Source organism: Bidens hawaiensis, unplaced genomic scaffold (genome assembly GCF_021521415.1).
Source record: "Bidens hawaiensis isolate Kalapana, Puna unplaced genomic scaffold, B.hawaiensis_p1.1 tig00035476_1, whole genome shotgun sequence".
Classification (NCBI taxonomy): domain Eukaryota; kingdom Viridiplantae; phylum Streptophyta; class Magnoliopsida; order Asterales; family Asteraceae; genus Bidens; species Bidens hawaiensis.
Window position 1 is genome coordinate 73,819 of NW_027496169.1, and position 13,330 is coordinate 87,148.

The 13,330-nt window shown below is 34.6% G+C and overlaps 1 protein-coding gene across 1 annotated transcript; it reads left to right on the forward strand.

The window, feature by feature from the left end:
* The first annotated feature begins 1,948 nt into the window (after positions 1-1,948).
* On the forward strand, positions 1,949-5,075 carry LOC143587384 (NAC domain-containing protein 73-like). The gene is made up of 3 exons (XM_077068683.1): positions 1,949-2,607; positions 2,702-2,891; positions 4,428-5,075. Exons 1-3 carry the CDS (start codon positions 2,494-2,496, stop codon positions 4,967-4,969), a joined length of 846 nt encoding a protein of 281 aa, XP_076924798.1. The 5' UTR covers positions 1,949-2,493; the 3' UTR covers positions 4,970-5,075.
* The last annotated feature ends 8,255 nt before the right edge of the window (positions 5,076-13,330 follow it).

Below are 13,330 nucleotides of genomic sequence, written 5' to 3' on the forward strand. Positions count from 1 at the left end.
ATTACATGTCTCTGTTGTAATTGGATCATTTTATTTGTCTTATATAAAAATAAATCTTTATTTTAATGTAAAAAATGAACATAAACAAACTTTCCACCAAACAATTCACAAACTATTTACTGAGCATTCGATTCGTTTAGAAGTCTAACCATGTTTAAATAGAAAATGATAACCATGCATTTACTCATAAAGTTTGCTTAAACTAAGGATAAAGTTGAACCATTGCACAATGATATTTTTGTTAAAACTAAAATGCTAACTTGATAAAATGATAAAATGAAAAGTGTGCAAGGGAAACTTCTCATCTACAACTATTTTATTCTTTAAACAATCTGATAATTATAAATTATTCAATTAACATTCGTATAATCAATATCTTTAAACTTCAACAACATTCAACACGTGAAAGCGTTTCGTCTAGATATAAAACTAACGTGTACGTAATTTCCGATGTAAATACATAAGTACATACATGTCACTTAGATATATACAAAAGTTTTATTCGATATTCTGGCATGTGGTTTGGTTGATTTGATCCTTTTTTACATGTTACATCTCACTTAAATGAGACGTATACTTCAAGATATAAAGAGACGACACATGTAAGTTACAAAGTTGGTGTAGTTTTGCTCTTCATTAAAATACACACACATAACAATATCTAACACATAGTTAAGGTAAAGAAGACATAGATGGATACCTTTGACCATACTCTAGGTTGACACGCCAGCTCTCTATCTCTCTTTGTCTACTGTTACTTCATCTCCACTCTATCCAATAGTTATTATTCATTTTATACTTAGGTCTCAAATTAGTTTCTTCATCAGTGACTCAGAATCTTTACACTTTAAGAGACCATGTTAGTATGACCTAATTCGGAAAACGATATCTTTAATCTCTTAATATATACTTAATTTTCTGTTTTCTCAACTCGTTGTAGGTCCGTTTATCTCTAGATCAATTGCAAGCTTGATAATAAACCAACTCAGATATGTGAAGTACCTATTGAAGTGGTATTCAATATTCAAAATAGAGAAATATGACAAAAACGAGTAAAACCGAACTCCTTAACTACCAAAAATCATTCGACTGATAATAATCCAAGGATACATACGTGGTACGATCATGCTCTTCTATTCTATTACAAAAAAGAGAAAGAATCTAACAAAAGCTTCCAATTACAAATGATTCCAACGACTAACTCAAAATGATATATCGAACAAATGAACAAACTTTTTTTTTAAACATACATTTTTTTATTAACATTTAACACAAACCAAGCTACATCTGGATAATGGGTAAGCGAGCAACAAGCTGTGCCGCTATCTCATTTTGAATCGAAAAGCCTATTCTACTGAATATCAATCCTTGGTTCCTCGGGCTCTGCGAGTCACTGTGGAGTGTGGACCATCTTCTGCACCCGCTCCAAAACACAAACCGTCTCGGGAGATAGGGATCCAAATGTGTCGAAGGCAAATGGAATGAACACGTGTTGATTCTCCAAACACACTGCCTCATGTTTGACAAACTATATATATATATATATACAAGGCTAAGGATGTCGTAGACAAGCTAGCTGTGACACTCTAAAGTGTCACGTTTAGTTAGTCTGGGCGACACTTCAAGCATCGTTACTAGATAATAAATCTTCATGAGTTTGAGCTACACTAGAAAGTGTCACAATTGTTCTTGGGGACACTCCTTGTGTTAAACCCATAAGTCCCTATCATCAAACAACCACCAAGACTTGTATGAACTATGAAGCTCGTTCTTGAGTCAACCTTTATTATAACTCATTGTAGCAACTTATATATATGACCTATACACCGCAAGATTAGGTAATATGCCTTCAAAAGATTATGGTAGGAACTAGGAAACCGATTTAAGAAAGATTAAAATCTGAGACCATAGTGAGAATCATTTGCTAATTACTACTACAACACCATAGTGTTAGAAAGTTATCTTAGGGTTAAGCAATGTTTGAGGGCATTTTGGTAATTTCCTCCTAGTAGTTGCAAAGAAACCCTCATCGTAACAAGAATTCAAGATTGTACTCATATGCGTATCCACCTAAACATAAACTCAACTTGGCGTCCAAGCAATCCTAATTCTTTACGTCTACAAAATACCTATTTCATTCATCTTTACAAAATAAATAATTAACTAAAGGTGACCCATAAAGTCTCCATCTTTCTCTCTCTATATACCCTAATAGTCTTTTGAGGTGTTTCTTGATGCCACATTAGGGTTTCACAGAAGATAAAGTTACCAAAGAAGTATTCATATTACAAAAGAAGTTGAAGAAGAACAAACCCACAAGAAGCTAGAGTTGGTTAACAAATATTCTTCTTTAAAAGAGAGAGAGAGAATTTACTTTAATTCTTATGTACTCCAACCATTTTTGTTTGAGAATATATATAAATATTAATCATTCTTTACTATTTTCTTTACTTCATTTGGAATGAGCATGAAAATCAGCCTAAAACATTAGAAATGACACAGCAGGGTGATGATGAAAGCAGTAACATCTCAACTTCTTCAAGACATATTAAAAATATCATCACAAATTGCCCTTCTTGTGGACATGCAATACAACTTCAGCCCAAGGTATCATGTTCATTTCTTATAGTGTTGATTTTTTTGTGTACTTATATAACTTTTAGAATCATGCATATGTATTGGTGTGTTGTTTCATATATAGGAGTTGATCCATGATTTGCCGGGATTACCAGCCGGAGTGAAGTTCGACCCGACTGATCAAGAAATCATTAAGCATTTGAAGGCTAAGGTTGGATGTGGTACAAGTGAGTTGCATCCCCTTATTGACGAATTCATTCCTACAATTGAAGGTGAAACTGGGATTTGTTATACACATCCTGGAAAACTACCAGGTAATATTTGATATAATCTTCATATATATTCATAAGTTTGTCATATATATACGTACACAAGTAATAAATTATAAAATTATGACAGTTAACGTGTTGCTAATTATATGTTCACCAGTTAATATTATTTGTCATTTTATAAAATTTAGAACTTTAGAAGCAATATCCCCGGTCAAAAGGAAGTTTTATATGACCATGAAGGAATCTTAACTAAATAACTATGTTTGACCATAAATTTCACTTATGTGCAGGGGCGGACCTACATAGGTCCCATCGGGGTCCCGGGACACCAATGTTTTTTAAAAAATACTTAGAGACGGTAAACTAAATTTTGTAAGGACCCCATAAAAATTAATACTTGGAACCCATACTATTAAGGCTAAACTGGTCTAGTGGAAATTCCCTTGTTTTTCTTTGAGAGGTTGCAGGTTCAAGCCTCTCCATACTCAGTTTTTGTTGTTTTTTTATATCATAGTCAATATTAGTTATTTAGTTGGGGTATTTGTGTTTTTTTTAGTTTCTCTCATATAGTCATTATCACCATCCAACATATATAATAACAACATGGGTTTTACATATTCTTTTATTAATTATCTTATGTATGTATATTATAATTAATAATTTATTTGTGTAAGAGTTAGTTTTTCATGTCTTGGTTATTTATGTAAGACCATATATATATATATATATATATATATAGCTTATGTTTATGTTTTTCGAGTATGAATAAAAATGAATTAAAAATGTATGTTCTATCTAGTTTCTAATCTAGATTCTTTCTACTTACTCGTTTCCAATGACACCATATTTCCGTGTTTTATTATGTTACTCGTCTCGACCCGACCCGAATAACGACCGACCTGAAAATTTTGTAAACCGAAAAAGTTGGGACCCCCGTCGACAAAAAATCCTGGGTCCGCCACTGCTTATGTGATTTCAAATTAATGTTACAAGATTTTTACTTAGATAAAAATCAGCGAAATGTTCAACAGGACAATTGGAGTTACTATAGTTAATTAAAGTGTTATAGGCTAAACTATAGATACGAAATATCAGTGCATTCTCCGAGAATTGTGAAAAACATTTGGGCCGAAGACGAAGAAACATTTGGGCCTTAAATTAGTTTAGTAATTGGGTTTAAATACTAAGTTTACACAATTTTTATAAAAATATGCATATATATATATATATATTTAAATTCGGACCTATCTGGATGTCTGGCCTGGACCGGTCAACCACTCAGCTATGCCTCACAACCGGCCATGTGAAATATTATCGTCACAATTTAGATAATCAAAATCAAAGTTTCATGTCATGTATATATGAGTAATATATAATTGATTGATATGACTTAATTGACTCTGTTTTTTTCGGAACGACCAACTAAGTAACGCCGAGTACTCCGTACGCGGACCCCATTGGCTAAAGGTAGCTCGAGCCGGCCACGAGTCCAGAGTTAGAAATTTATTTAATTGATTTACCACATTAAATTCAGTTTTATAAAAAGAGCTTTATGAAAGCAATCTACTAATGATGCAGGAGTTAGCAATGGTGGGCAAATTCGCCATTTCTTTCACCGTCCATCAAAGGCTTACACGACAGGCACGCGTAAGCGACGAAAGGTTCACATGGATGCCGAAAGGGGCGAAACAAGATGGCACAAAACAGGCAAGACTAGACCAGTCTTGATGTCAGGCTCAATCCAAGGGTACAAAAAGATACTCGTGCTTTACACAAACTATGGTAGTCAAAAGAAACCCGAGAAAACGAGTTGGGTGATGCACCAATATCACCTTGGTCACAATGAGGAGGAAAAAGATGGAGAGATAGTTCTCTCAAAAGTTTTCTATCAAACGCAACCAAGAAATTGTGCCTCAGGTCTTAAAGAGCCATCATCGCTTGATGAGAAAGCCGCGAGAAACAAAAATAAGAACTCGAGCTATATTCAAAATTATAGTGTCGATTGTCCTTTTATGTCATATGACATTAATCAAAGACCGATAAATAGGGGAGTTCCGTCTCATGTTATTCCGAGTTTTATTCTACAAGATCATCTACCAACGGGATCAAGCAAAGAATGAGGAAAAACTTTTATGTAACAAGATGTTGATTCTCGCGTAGCATTGAAGGTAAGTGTTGAGAAGTTTAATGTCATAAGGATCCGTTTATTTTCAAGGGTTCAAAGTTTAAATTTAGAATAATAATAATGTATAAGTTTCAATGTTATTGTTGTTGTATCATAATCTTTTATGAGTTATGTGAGATAAAATGATGATTCTTTAGTTAAGAGCCTTGAAACTAGTTATGTAATTAACTTGGTTTTCAAAGTTTGTAAATTTAGTTAATTTGTTAATAGAACAAACAACATATAAGGTTTAACTTTGAATTCTTTTTGGCATGTTAAAGTGTCTAATGATTGGTTGATACAAAAGTCATGTTAATTTGTTAGGCTAAGGGTAATGAAGCTTGGTTGAGCCCTAAGTATCCAATCAAAATCCAACACGTAGGCGATGACATGGGCCTAGATCAAGCCCCTCAACCAAGCCCCAGAGGGTGTAGTGGTCCAGGTGATCAGGGGCTTGATCCAGTGTTTTATTTATTTTTTATTTTTTGTTATGCACACAATTATAAATTAAAATACCTCATTAAAACATAAATAAAAAGGAAAATAATAAGGGAAATAAAAAATACATATAAATAGTGTTTTTATTTTTGTGTTGCCAATTCCTTCCTAATACGTTCTTTTTCTTCCTCCATTAGCGCTTGGTCGTATGGCGGTAGGTGGCTAAAGTCCTTGGCTAGAAAAGCCAAACTTTTGAAACGGTTTCTTTTGTGTCGAGCTTCACCAATCGAGAGGTGGCCACTTGATAATTCCTTGATTTCTTTTTTATAGTCGTCATCAACAACCGTTTTTTTCCCACGATCCCTACCGGGAGGGCGGCTACAACCTTGGTCTTTCAAATGACCTTCGGACAAGTTTAGGTCGAAGTCAATTTGATTCTCCGACCCGCTCGAAGAAACGTATGTGCCGGACGCAGTAGTTTTTGTTACGTTTTGCCCCATCGTCCACGTCCTCCGCACATAGTTCAATCCATTTCAAGAACTTTCTTAACACCTTCCACAAGTAGCCCTCGTCAAACGTCTTCACCACCTTGTACCTCCTTAGCACCTCTTTTTTCCATTCATCACATGTGAATTGGTAAACCGCGAGATCATCGGACCCACTCGGCCGCATTAGGTTAGCATTGCGGTTGTAAACAATCCTACATATTCACGAGTATCGGTCCACCGACCCGATATCATATTATCGGTACGAGCCCTACTCCTCACTTGATCATAAAAACATCCTTGCCCCAAAAAACTCGAGCTCTTTGAAAGTCGGCTACAAAATAAATAACAAAAATTGTAATAAGTACACACAAAACTTAAAAAGATATATTAAACAATAAAATTCACGAAATAATTTACCCGCATTCTGATCTTGGGATATTTCAATCTAAGCTTTCGCCAACGCAAGTTTCTCTTCTTTAGACCACGGAGTAGACTTCCGCTTCTCCGGTGCCGAAGGACCATTCGCTTTGCCGGTTTAATTCCCCTTCTTTTTGTGGGATCGTTTTGCCGGCTTCTCCGGTTCCGGCTCCGTTTGTGTTTCCGGGACCAAATAATCGGGTTGTGACATATCCATTAACGCTTGAAACTATTCGTCGTCCATGTAGTTCAATCCCTCGGGAAATTGGGTGTCGTTGATGTTGATATTACCGTAACCTGAGCCCGACATGGTTTGTAACTTGAGAGGTTCTTAAATTATTATAGAGAAATGTAATGAGAATGATGTGTTATTATAAAATGGGATAATTATTTATAATGGGTTTGTTAACAAAAAAAGAGATTAAAATAGCCAACGACTATTTTTTAAAAAACCAAAACCTCCAACGGCTATATAAGCCCCGCGGTCTCAGCCACGGGGCTCAACCGCGCCCTGGCTCACTTGAGGGGTGTAGCGGTGTTCACAAGCCACATCAGCAACCACGATGGACCACGCCCCCTGTTCACCCCCCATTACCCTTAGTCTTAGACCATCTTCATTTACAAACCAACTCAATCTAATTTTTATTATAAAACTAATTTCTCTCTCTTTCATTTACTCAACCAAACCAAATTAAAATTTTTCATACTCATTAGCAACCCAACCTTCACTCCTTTTTATTAATTAAATATAAAATTTATAATTGTTGTTTTGCTTGTTAAAAGTGACTAGAAATATAAAAATTAAATTCTTTATGTAAAATAAACATTATATATTTAAGACATAATTACAGAAAATGTCCTTTATATTTACACCAAATTTCAGTGGGTGTCCTTTATCGTTAAAAGTAACATAATTTGTACTTTACGTTATCAAATGTTATACACCATTTGTCCTTTAGCCCTAACCCAATTAGTTTTTCTTGTTAACTCAGGTCACATGCCTTGCACATGAGGGCCAATTAGTACTTTCACCTATTTAATTGGAAAGACATTTTAATATCCATTTATTTAAGTATAAATATAAATATATATATATATATAGGGGATGGATCTTACGAGAAGTTATATTACAGCGAGAAGTGCGAGAAGTGAATGTGTAACTCCATTAATCCCTAATTTTTCACTCCCTTGCTTATGATGTTACCTACATGTATATAGGTTGGTTGTATTTTTGTCTTAATACACATTCAAACCTACCTATACACATACAAATGTACCGAGCCACACTGAAACCTACGTACCTACACACATACGAACATACATACACGTATACAAACATACGTACCTACACACGTATATACACACCTACACATAAGAAATGGAGTGAAATTAGGATTAATGGAGTTACACATTCACTTCTCGCACTTCTCGCTGTAAAAGAACTTCTGAATTGATCAAATACCTACATATATATATATATATATATATATATATATATATATATATAGGGAGAGGACCATGAGAGAACTCCATTTTACGGAGAGAACTAGAGAACTAATAATGAAGTATTTTTAATTTAATTAAAAAAATATTTTTAAAATTTTTTTTCTTTCATCCTTATTATATGTTGTTATTCTTCACCACAAAAAAAATAAAAATAAAAAAAATTAACGAGTAATGCATATATGCAATACACCGACTTTTTTTTTATATTGCATATGTGCAATAGTGTGCATTTTGATATTTGAAATAGTGTTGAATAGCATATATATAGTTGTTTGTATTGTTTATTTGCAATAGTGTTATATTATAACAAAAATTAAAAAAAAAATCGATATAGTGCATATGTGCATTAGTGTTGTATTACATATATGCGATAATGTGTTTTGCATGCAATTATTAGTGTCGTATTTGCATATATTCAATAGTGTGTGTTGGATAATGCAATTGTGTTATATTATATGCAATAAAACACTATTGTATATATGCAATAGGCATTAGTGCACATATGCACTACAGTACTACACCGACAAGTTTTTTTTTTAGTATCAATATCATCTTATTAAAATGAGGAAAGAAAAAAAATCACAAAAATAATTTTTAAAAAAATAGTTAAAAATAATTCTTTACTAGTTCTCTCTTTAAAAGGAGTTCTCTCTAGATCCCACCCCTATATATGTGTGTGTGTGTGTGTGTGTGTAAGGAGTTCGAGGTCAATCATGGCTTCAAATTCTTCAAGCCCCAGGTCAATCATTTTAAAAATAATAGTTAAAAATTCTTCAACACTTACTGTTCGAGGTCAATCATGGCTTCAAATTCTTCAAGCCCCAGGTCCCAAGACGTAAGCGCATTGATGAGATTGATCCAAGGACCGGCTGGAAGAAACTTGTCTTTAAAGTGAAGCCGCCAAAGACAATGAAAAAGGTTCCTGTGAAGACAATGCCTCAAGATATTTATCTGTATTTCAACCGTTGGTACTATGAAAATCGTACTGCCGAGGCCGTTATTGTTCGTGGTCGAGGACTGCAGACCGAGCTCATCAAGATAATTGACCCGATGTGGTTGGTTAATTTATCTGAGACAGACAACGACGTGCTATACAGGAAGCAGATTTTGTTTGAACGCCAAGAAGATTACGACCTGGCTATGCAATTCCAACGAGTCGTTCGTGTGTGTCACGAACATGGAATTCATAGTTGCAGAGACTGGCAGTCCAAGCGCTTCAAATAAGTTAAAGACAAAGAGTTCAAGACGAGGGGGTGTCTGTTAGTGCACGGTTTTGCGTCTGGAGTCTTTGTATTTATCGTTAATGTTTATTTGATAATTAATGTAATATTTAATGTTTATATTTAACTAGTTCGTTAAGGTTAAGTTTAGTTCGCTAGGGATGTTAGCGAACTAAGACTAGTTCGTTAAGGTTAAGTCTAGTTTGCTAGGGATGTTAGCGAACTAAGACATTATAATATATTCCCTCCTGATTCGTTAGGGGATATTAACGAATCAGGGGGTGGTTCGTTATGTTAAGTTATGTAACGAAGGGGAAGCTGGTTCGCTAGGGGATGTTAGCGAACCAGGTCGCCTTCTATATATAGTGAACAACTGTTCACTTGTAAATTAAGTTTTTGAGAGATAAGTTTATACAGCAAAATCTTGAGTAATTACTCTCTCTCTCAAGCTTCATCTTAATATTATTGATAATATATACACATACATAACATTAAATCAAGGTTAATTATGAGCTAGATCTTTAATAGTGGTAATTGGATAATGTACAGATCTGAGATCTGTTTTATTGTTATCGACTGTTAATCCGGGATCAAACAGTTAGTTCTCCTGTCGCCGTAAAATTTGGTTGAGGCTAAACCCTAGCCGCCATCAGATCTTGATTACCACCGCACCTTTAAAGTTGTTCATCACCACACCCACCAATCTCCTATCCCCAAATCCAAACCCTACAGCCGTCACAACCTGAAACCACCAGCGTCGTCACAACCAAAAACCAACCACCAGCTATCGCCGTCGCTGCAACCACCGTCACCATCTCTGTCTGGCCTCCACAGATCTGGACTCCATCTGTTGTTTGACAACCACCACCGCCTTGGTTCTTTTCTTAACTTCTCTTTGTATCGATTAAATCCAAGTGTTTTAAAGGTGTTCGATCCACATCGAATTCCAGTGTTGTATCATCGTGAGTGATGATGTTTACTAAATTGATTTGAAATTGAGGTTGAAGATTAGGTTTAAAGTTTGGTGGATGAAGCCCAAATTTAAACCTAGATTTGATTGTGATTTGAAGGTTTTGTTGAGTATTTTGATTGGGTAGGTTTATTATTAATATTTGGATTTATGATGCTGGAAAACTAGTTGTAGCCGCCAAACTCCGACGGTGGTGTTCGGTGGTTTAGGTGAGGTTTTTGACCGGAATATGATACACTCGTGTCTGACGATTTATAGTGATTTCAGTGAGGTTTTTGTTCACCGGATACAGTGGTCGCCGGAATCATATAATCTTTGGAGAAGATGAAGAGCATGTGGATATGGCAGAGAGAGAGAGAATATTTGTGTTTTTTGTTTTTAAGTTTATTTATTAATTTTGGTAAGTAAATATGTTGATTGATCAATTTGCCTTCATGTGCAAGGCATGTGATCTGAGTTAACGAGAAATACTAACTGGGTTAGGGTTAAAGGACAAACGGTGTAATATTTGGAAACGTAAAGTACAAATTCTGTTAATTTTAAAGATAAAGGACAACCACTGAAATTTGGTGTAAACATAAAGGACAATTTATGTAATTCTGTCTATATTTAATTTGAAATTATTTAAAAAAAATAAAAAATCTAGTATTGATTATTATTTATTTTATATTAAAAAGTATATAATTAAACAAACTTAGTTTTTTATAAAATTTATACTGGTGTGTTCATAAAAAAAAGTTGAACAAGACTATGTTTTTTGATTTTTTAAAAAACTTAATCATTAAAAGTTATTAAAAAAACAAGATTAAAGCTAAAACTAATTAGTGTAAAAAGAAAAACAAAATTAAAAAAGCAGTCCATTCAAGAGATGACATGTGACAAACCCAAACATTGCAAACAAGTTTGGTGCACCAAACCGTTTCCCTGGCTTCTGTTGATACTCTGCCAACGCCCTTGTCATGATATCCGCGTCATAGACACCGCTACCCCACATCGAACCATCTGAGAGTGAACCGCATGGTAATCCATGCATTTGGCGTTTATAACGGTCAGGATTATAGATGGGTTCGGTTGTGGATTATTTGGGTCAGGATTGTTTTGTTGCCTTGTCGGGCGTATGGAGCAAAACCGAGCGTTTGGTTGTTGAACGGATACATATTGATTTGTGATCGAAAATATATATTTGAGTGTGTTTTATAGAGAATGAGTAGATGAATTGTGTATAAAAAAAGAAGTTTGAGTTTTATTTATAGGAGAATTGTGCTAAAATAAAAAAAGAATTTTTTTAATCAAACGGTCGAATATGTAGCGGTAATATGTTTCAAAAATCGTGTCATTCAAGCGTTTTATATACAAAACGCCTATTCAGAAAAACATACCCATAACTCGGGGGACGCGACCATAATGTCACAAGTACAGGTGGTCTTATACACGGGCTAATCTCTTAAAAAGGTTGTATAAAGGGTATTTGCCTATGTAACCTAAGGATTATGTAGATGACACGGGGCATTCATTCTCCAAATTATTACACGTGGTTCTCTATTTTTTAGTGGTTGTGAGAGAAGAGAGAGAAAATATTAATGTCCATGGTTAAAATTGAAAATGAGAGAAAAAAAATAATATTTTTAATGTAATTATAGAGATTTAGATAAAAAAATGGACTCAAATGCTCTTAGTTAAGATGTTTTTTAGTTTTAAAACTCAAAATTTCAACCACTAGTTTTTTTAAACGTCAATTCAGTAAAAAAAACAATGTAGTACAAAAAAATCAAGCACAAAAATTCAGAACAAAATTTACGGCAAGAAAATTTTAGTACAAAAAATCAGGCATGAAAACGTTTTACATCATAGACTAAAACCAACCTTTTTGTACTTTTTAAATTTGTTTTTTATGTATACAATAATACGGTACTCACATTAAAAATAAAAAAAAATGTTAGATATATGATGCAATTTCTATTTATATCTATATTATATATAAAACATGAGTCAGGGACCTCTTAAATTTTAAGAGGTATCAAACTCATTGCTTTATATACAACCCATAATGCATATATATTAAAGGTAATTAAGTCTTTACTCACAAATACAACTTTGGTCCTTTAATTTCACTACCTTTTATGTAAAATTTAATCATAGTTACACATATGCCCCCTAATTCAAAACTAACTACCCCATGATTTTTTAACGGTCATAACTTTTTCACACGTTAATATTTTTTCAAAAAAATTTCATCATAAAAACGAGCATTTTATCCTCTTTAATATGAGTATGATATTGCTATAGTTTTTTAGTTTTAAAAAGTTAACATGTTATGCGCTTACCATTTAGAACGAGTAACATGTCAAGTCGAGCGTGCTTGAGTTATTTGTAAAAGTACATTATGGTCGAAAATGAGTCGATACAAAAATATGGTTAATTCGGTTCAGGTTCTAATAGAAAGGGGCTAGGTTAGAATGCTGTTGAGTCGGAACGGGTTTGGGGCCAAAACGGGTTGGTTTAAAAAAATGATTGATTTCAAAATACTGTATATTTCAGGTTTGCCTTTTGATTTTCGTTACATGTTAAGCAGATACCATTGTTTACATGTATAGGGTCTATAAACACGTGTCCAACACCACGTAACGCACATAGCCTAATCTTGGTAAGGGCTCAACCCAACGCCCTACACCGTTAATCGGAATGAATTACACGTGTGGTGTTGGTTAAGCATGTTTTGATGTCGGTAACGTACATTCCCGTCCGGTTCAATCTTCAATAACACGCAATTGGCTTTGCACGAGTTACGCGTCCAGTTTTAGGCTACGTGCACACTATCATCAGGTGACGTATGTACCGACACTGATTACGCGTTCAATAAAGAGTTGTGTGCGCGCCCCGCTGCATCGCGCGGGCACATAGCTAGTTTTTTGAAATGCATCAATATCCACACATGTTGTTACAAGTAACATTTAGTTAATACACCCCTAAGAAAAGCATTTTATAGTCGAGGCTAGATGTGCACAAACCAGGTATTTTCAGGAACTGAAACCGGGTAGAAACCGGTTTTAGGTATGGTTGGGTATTTAACCGGATTTACAGGGTTTTTATTCGGTTTCGGATATGGTCAGTTTGGGTTTTAACCAGGTATCGGTGGAACCCAGTCTGTACCCGCGGATCAGGTAAGATCAAGTCCCGTTTCGGGTAGGAACCGACGGGCCGGGTCCGGAAGTGGATTTATTCATATCTAAATTGGGCCATTATTAACTTTAACCCAGTTCGTAAGTAAGCCCTTATTA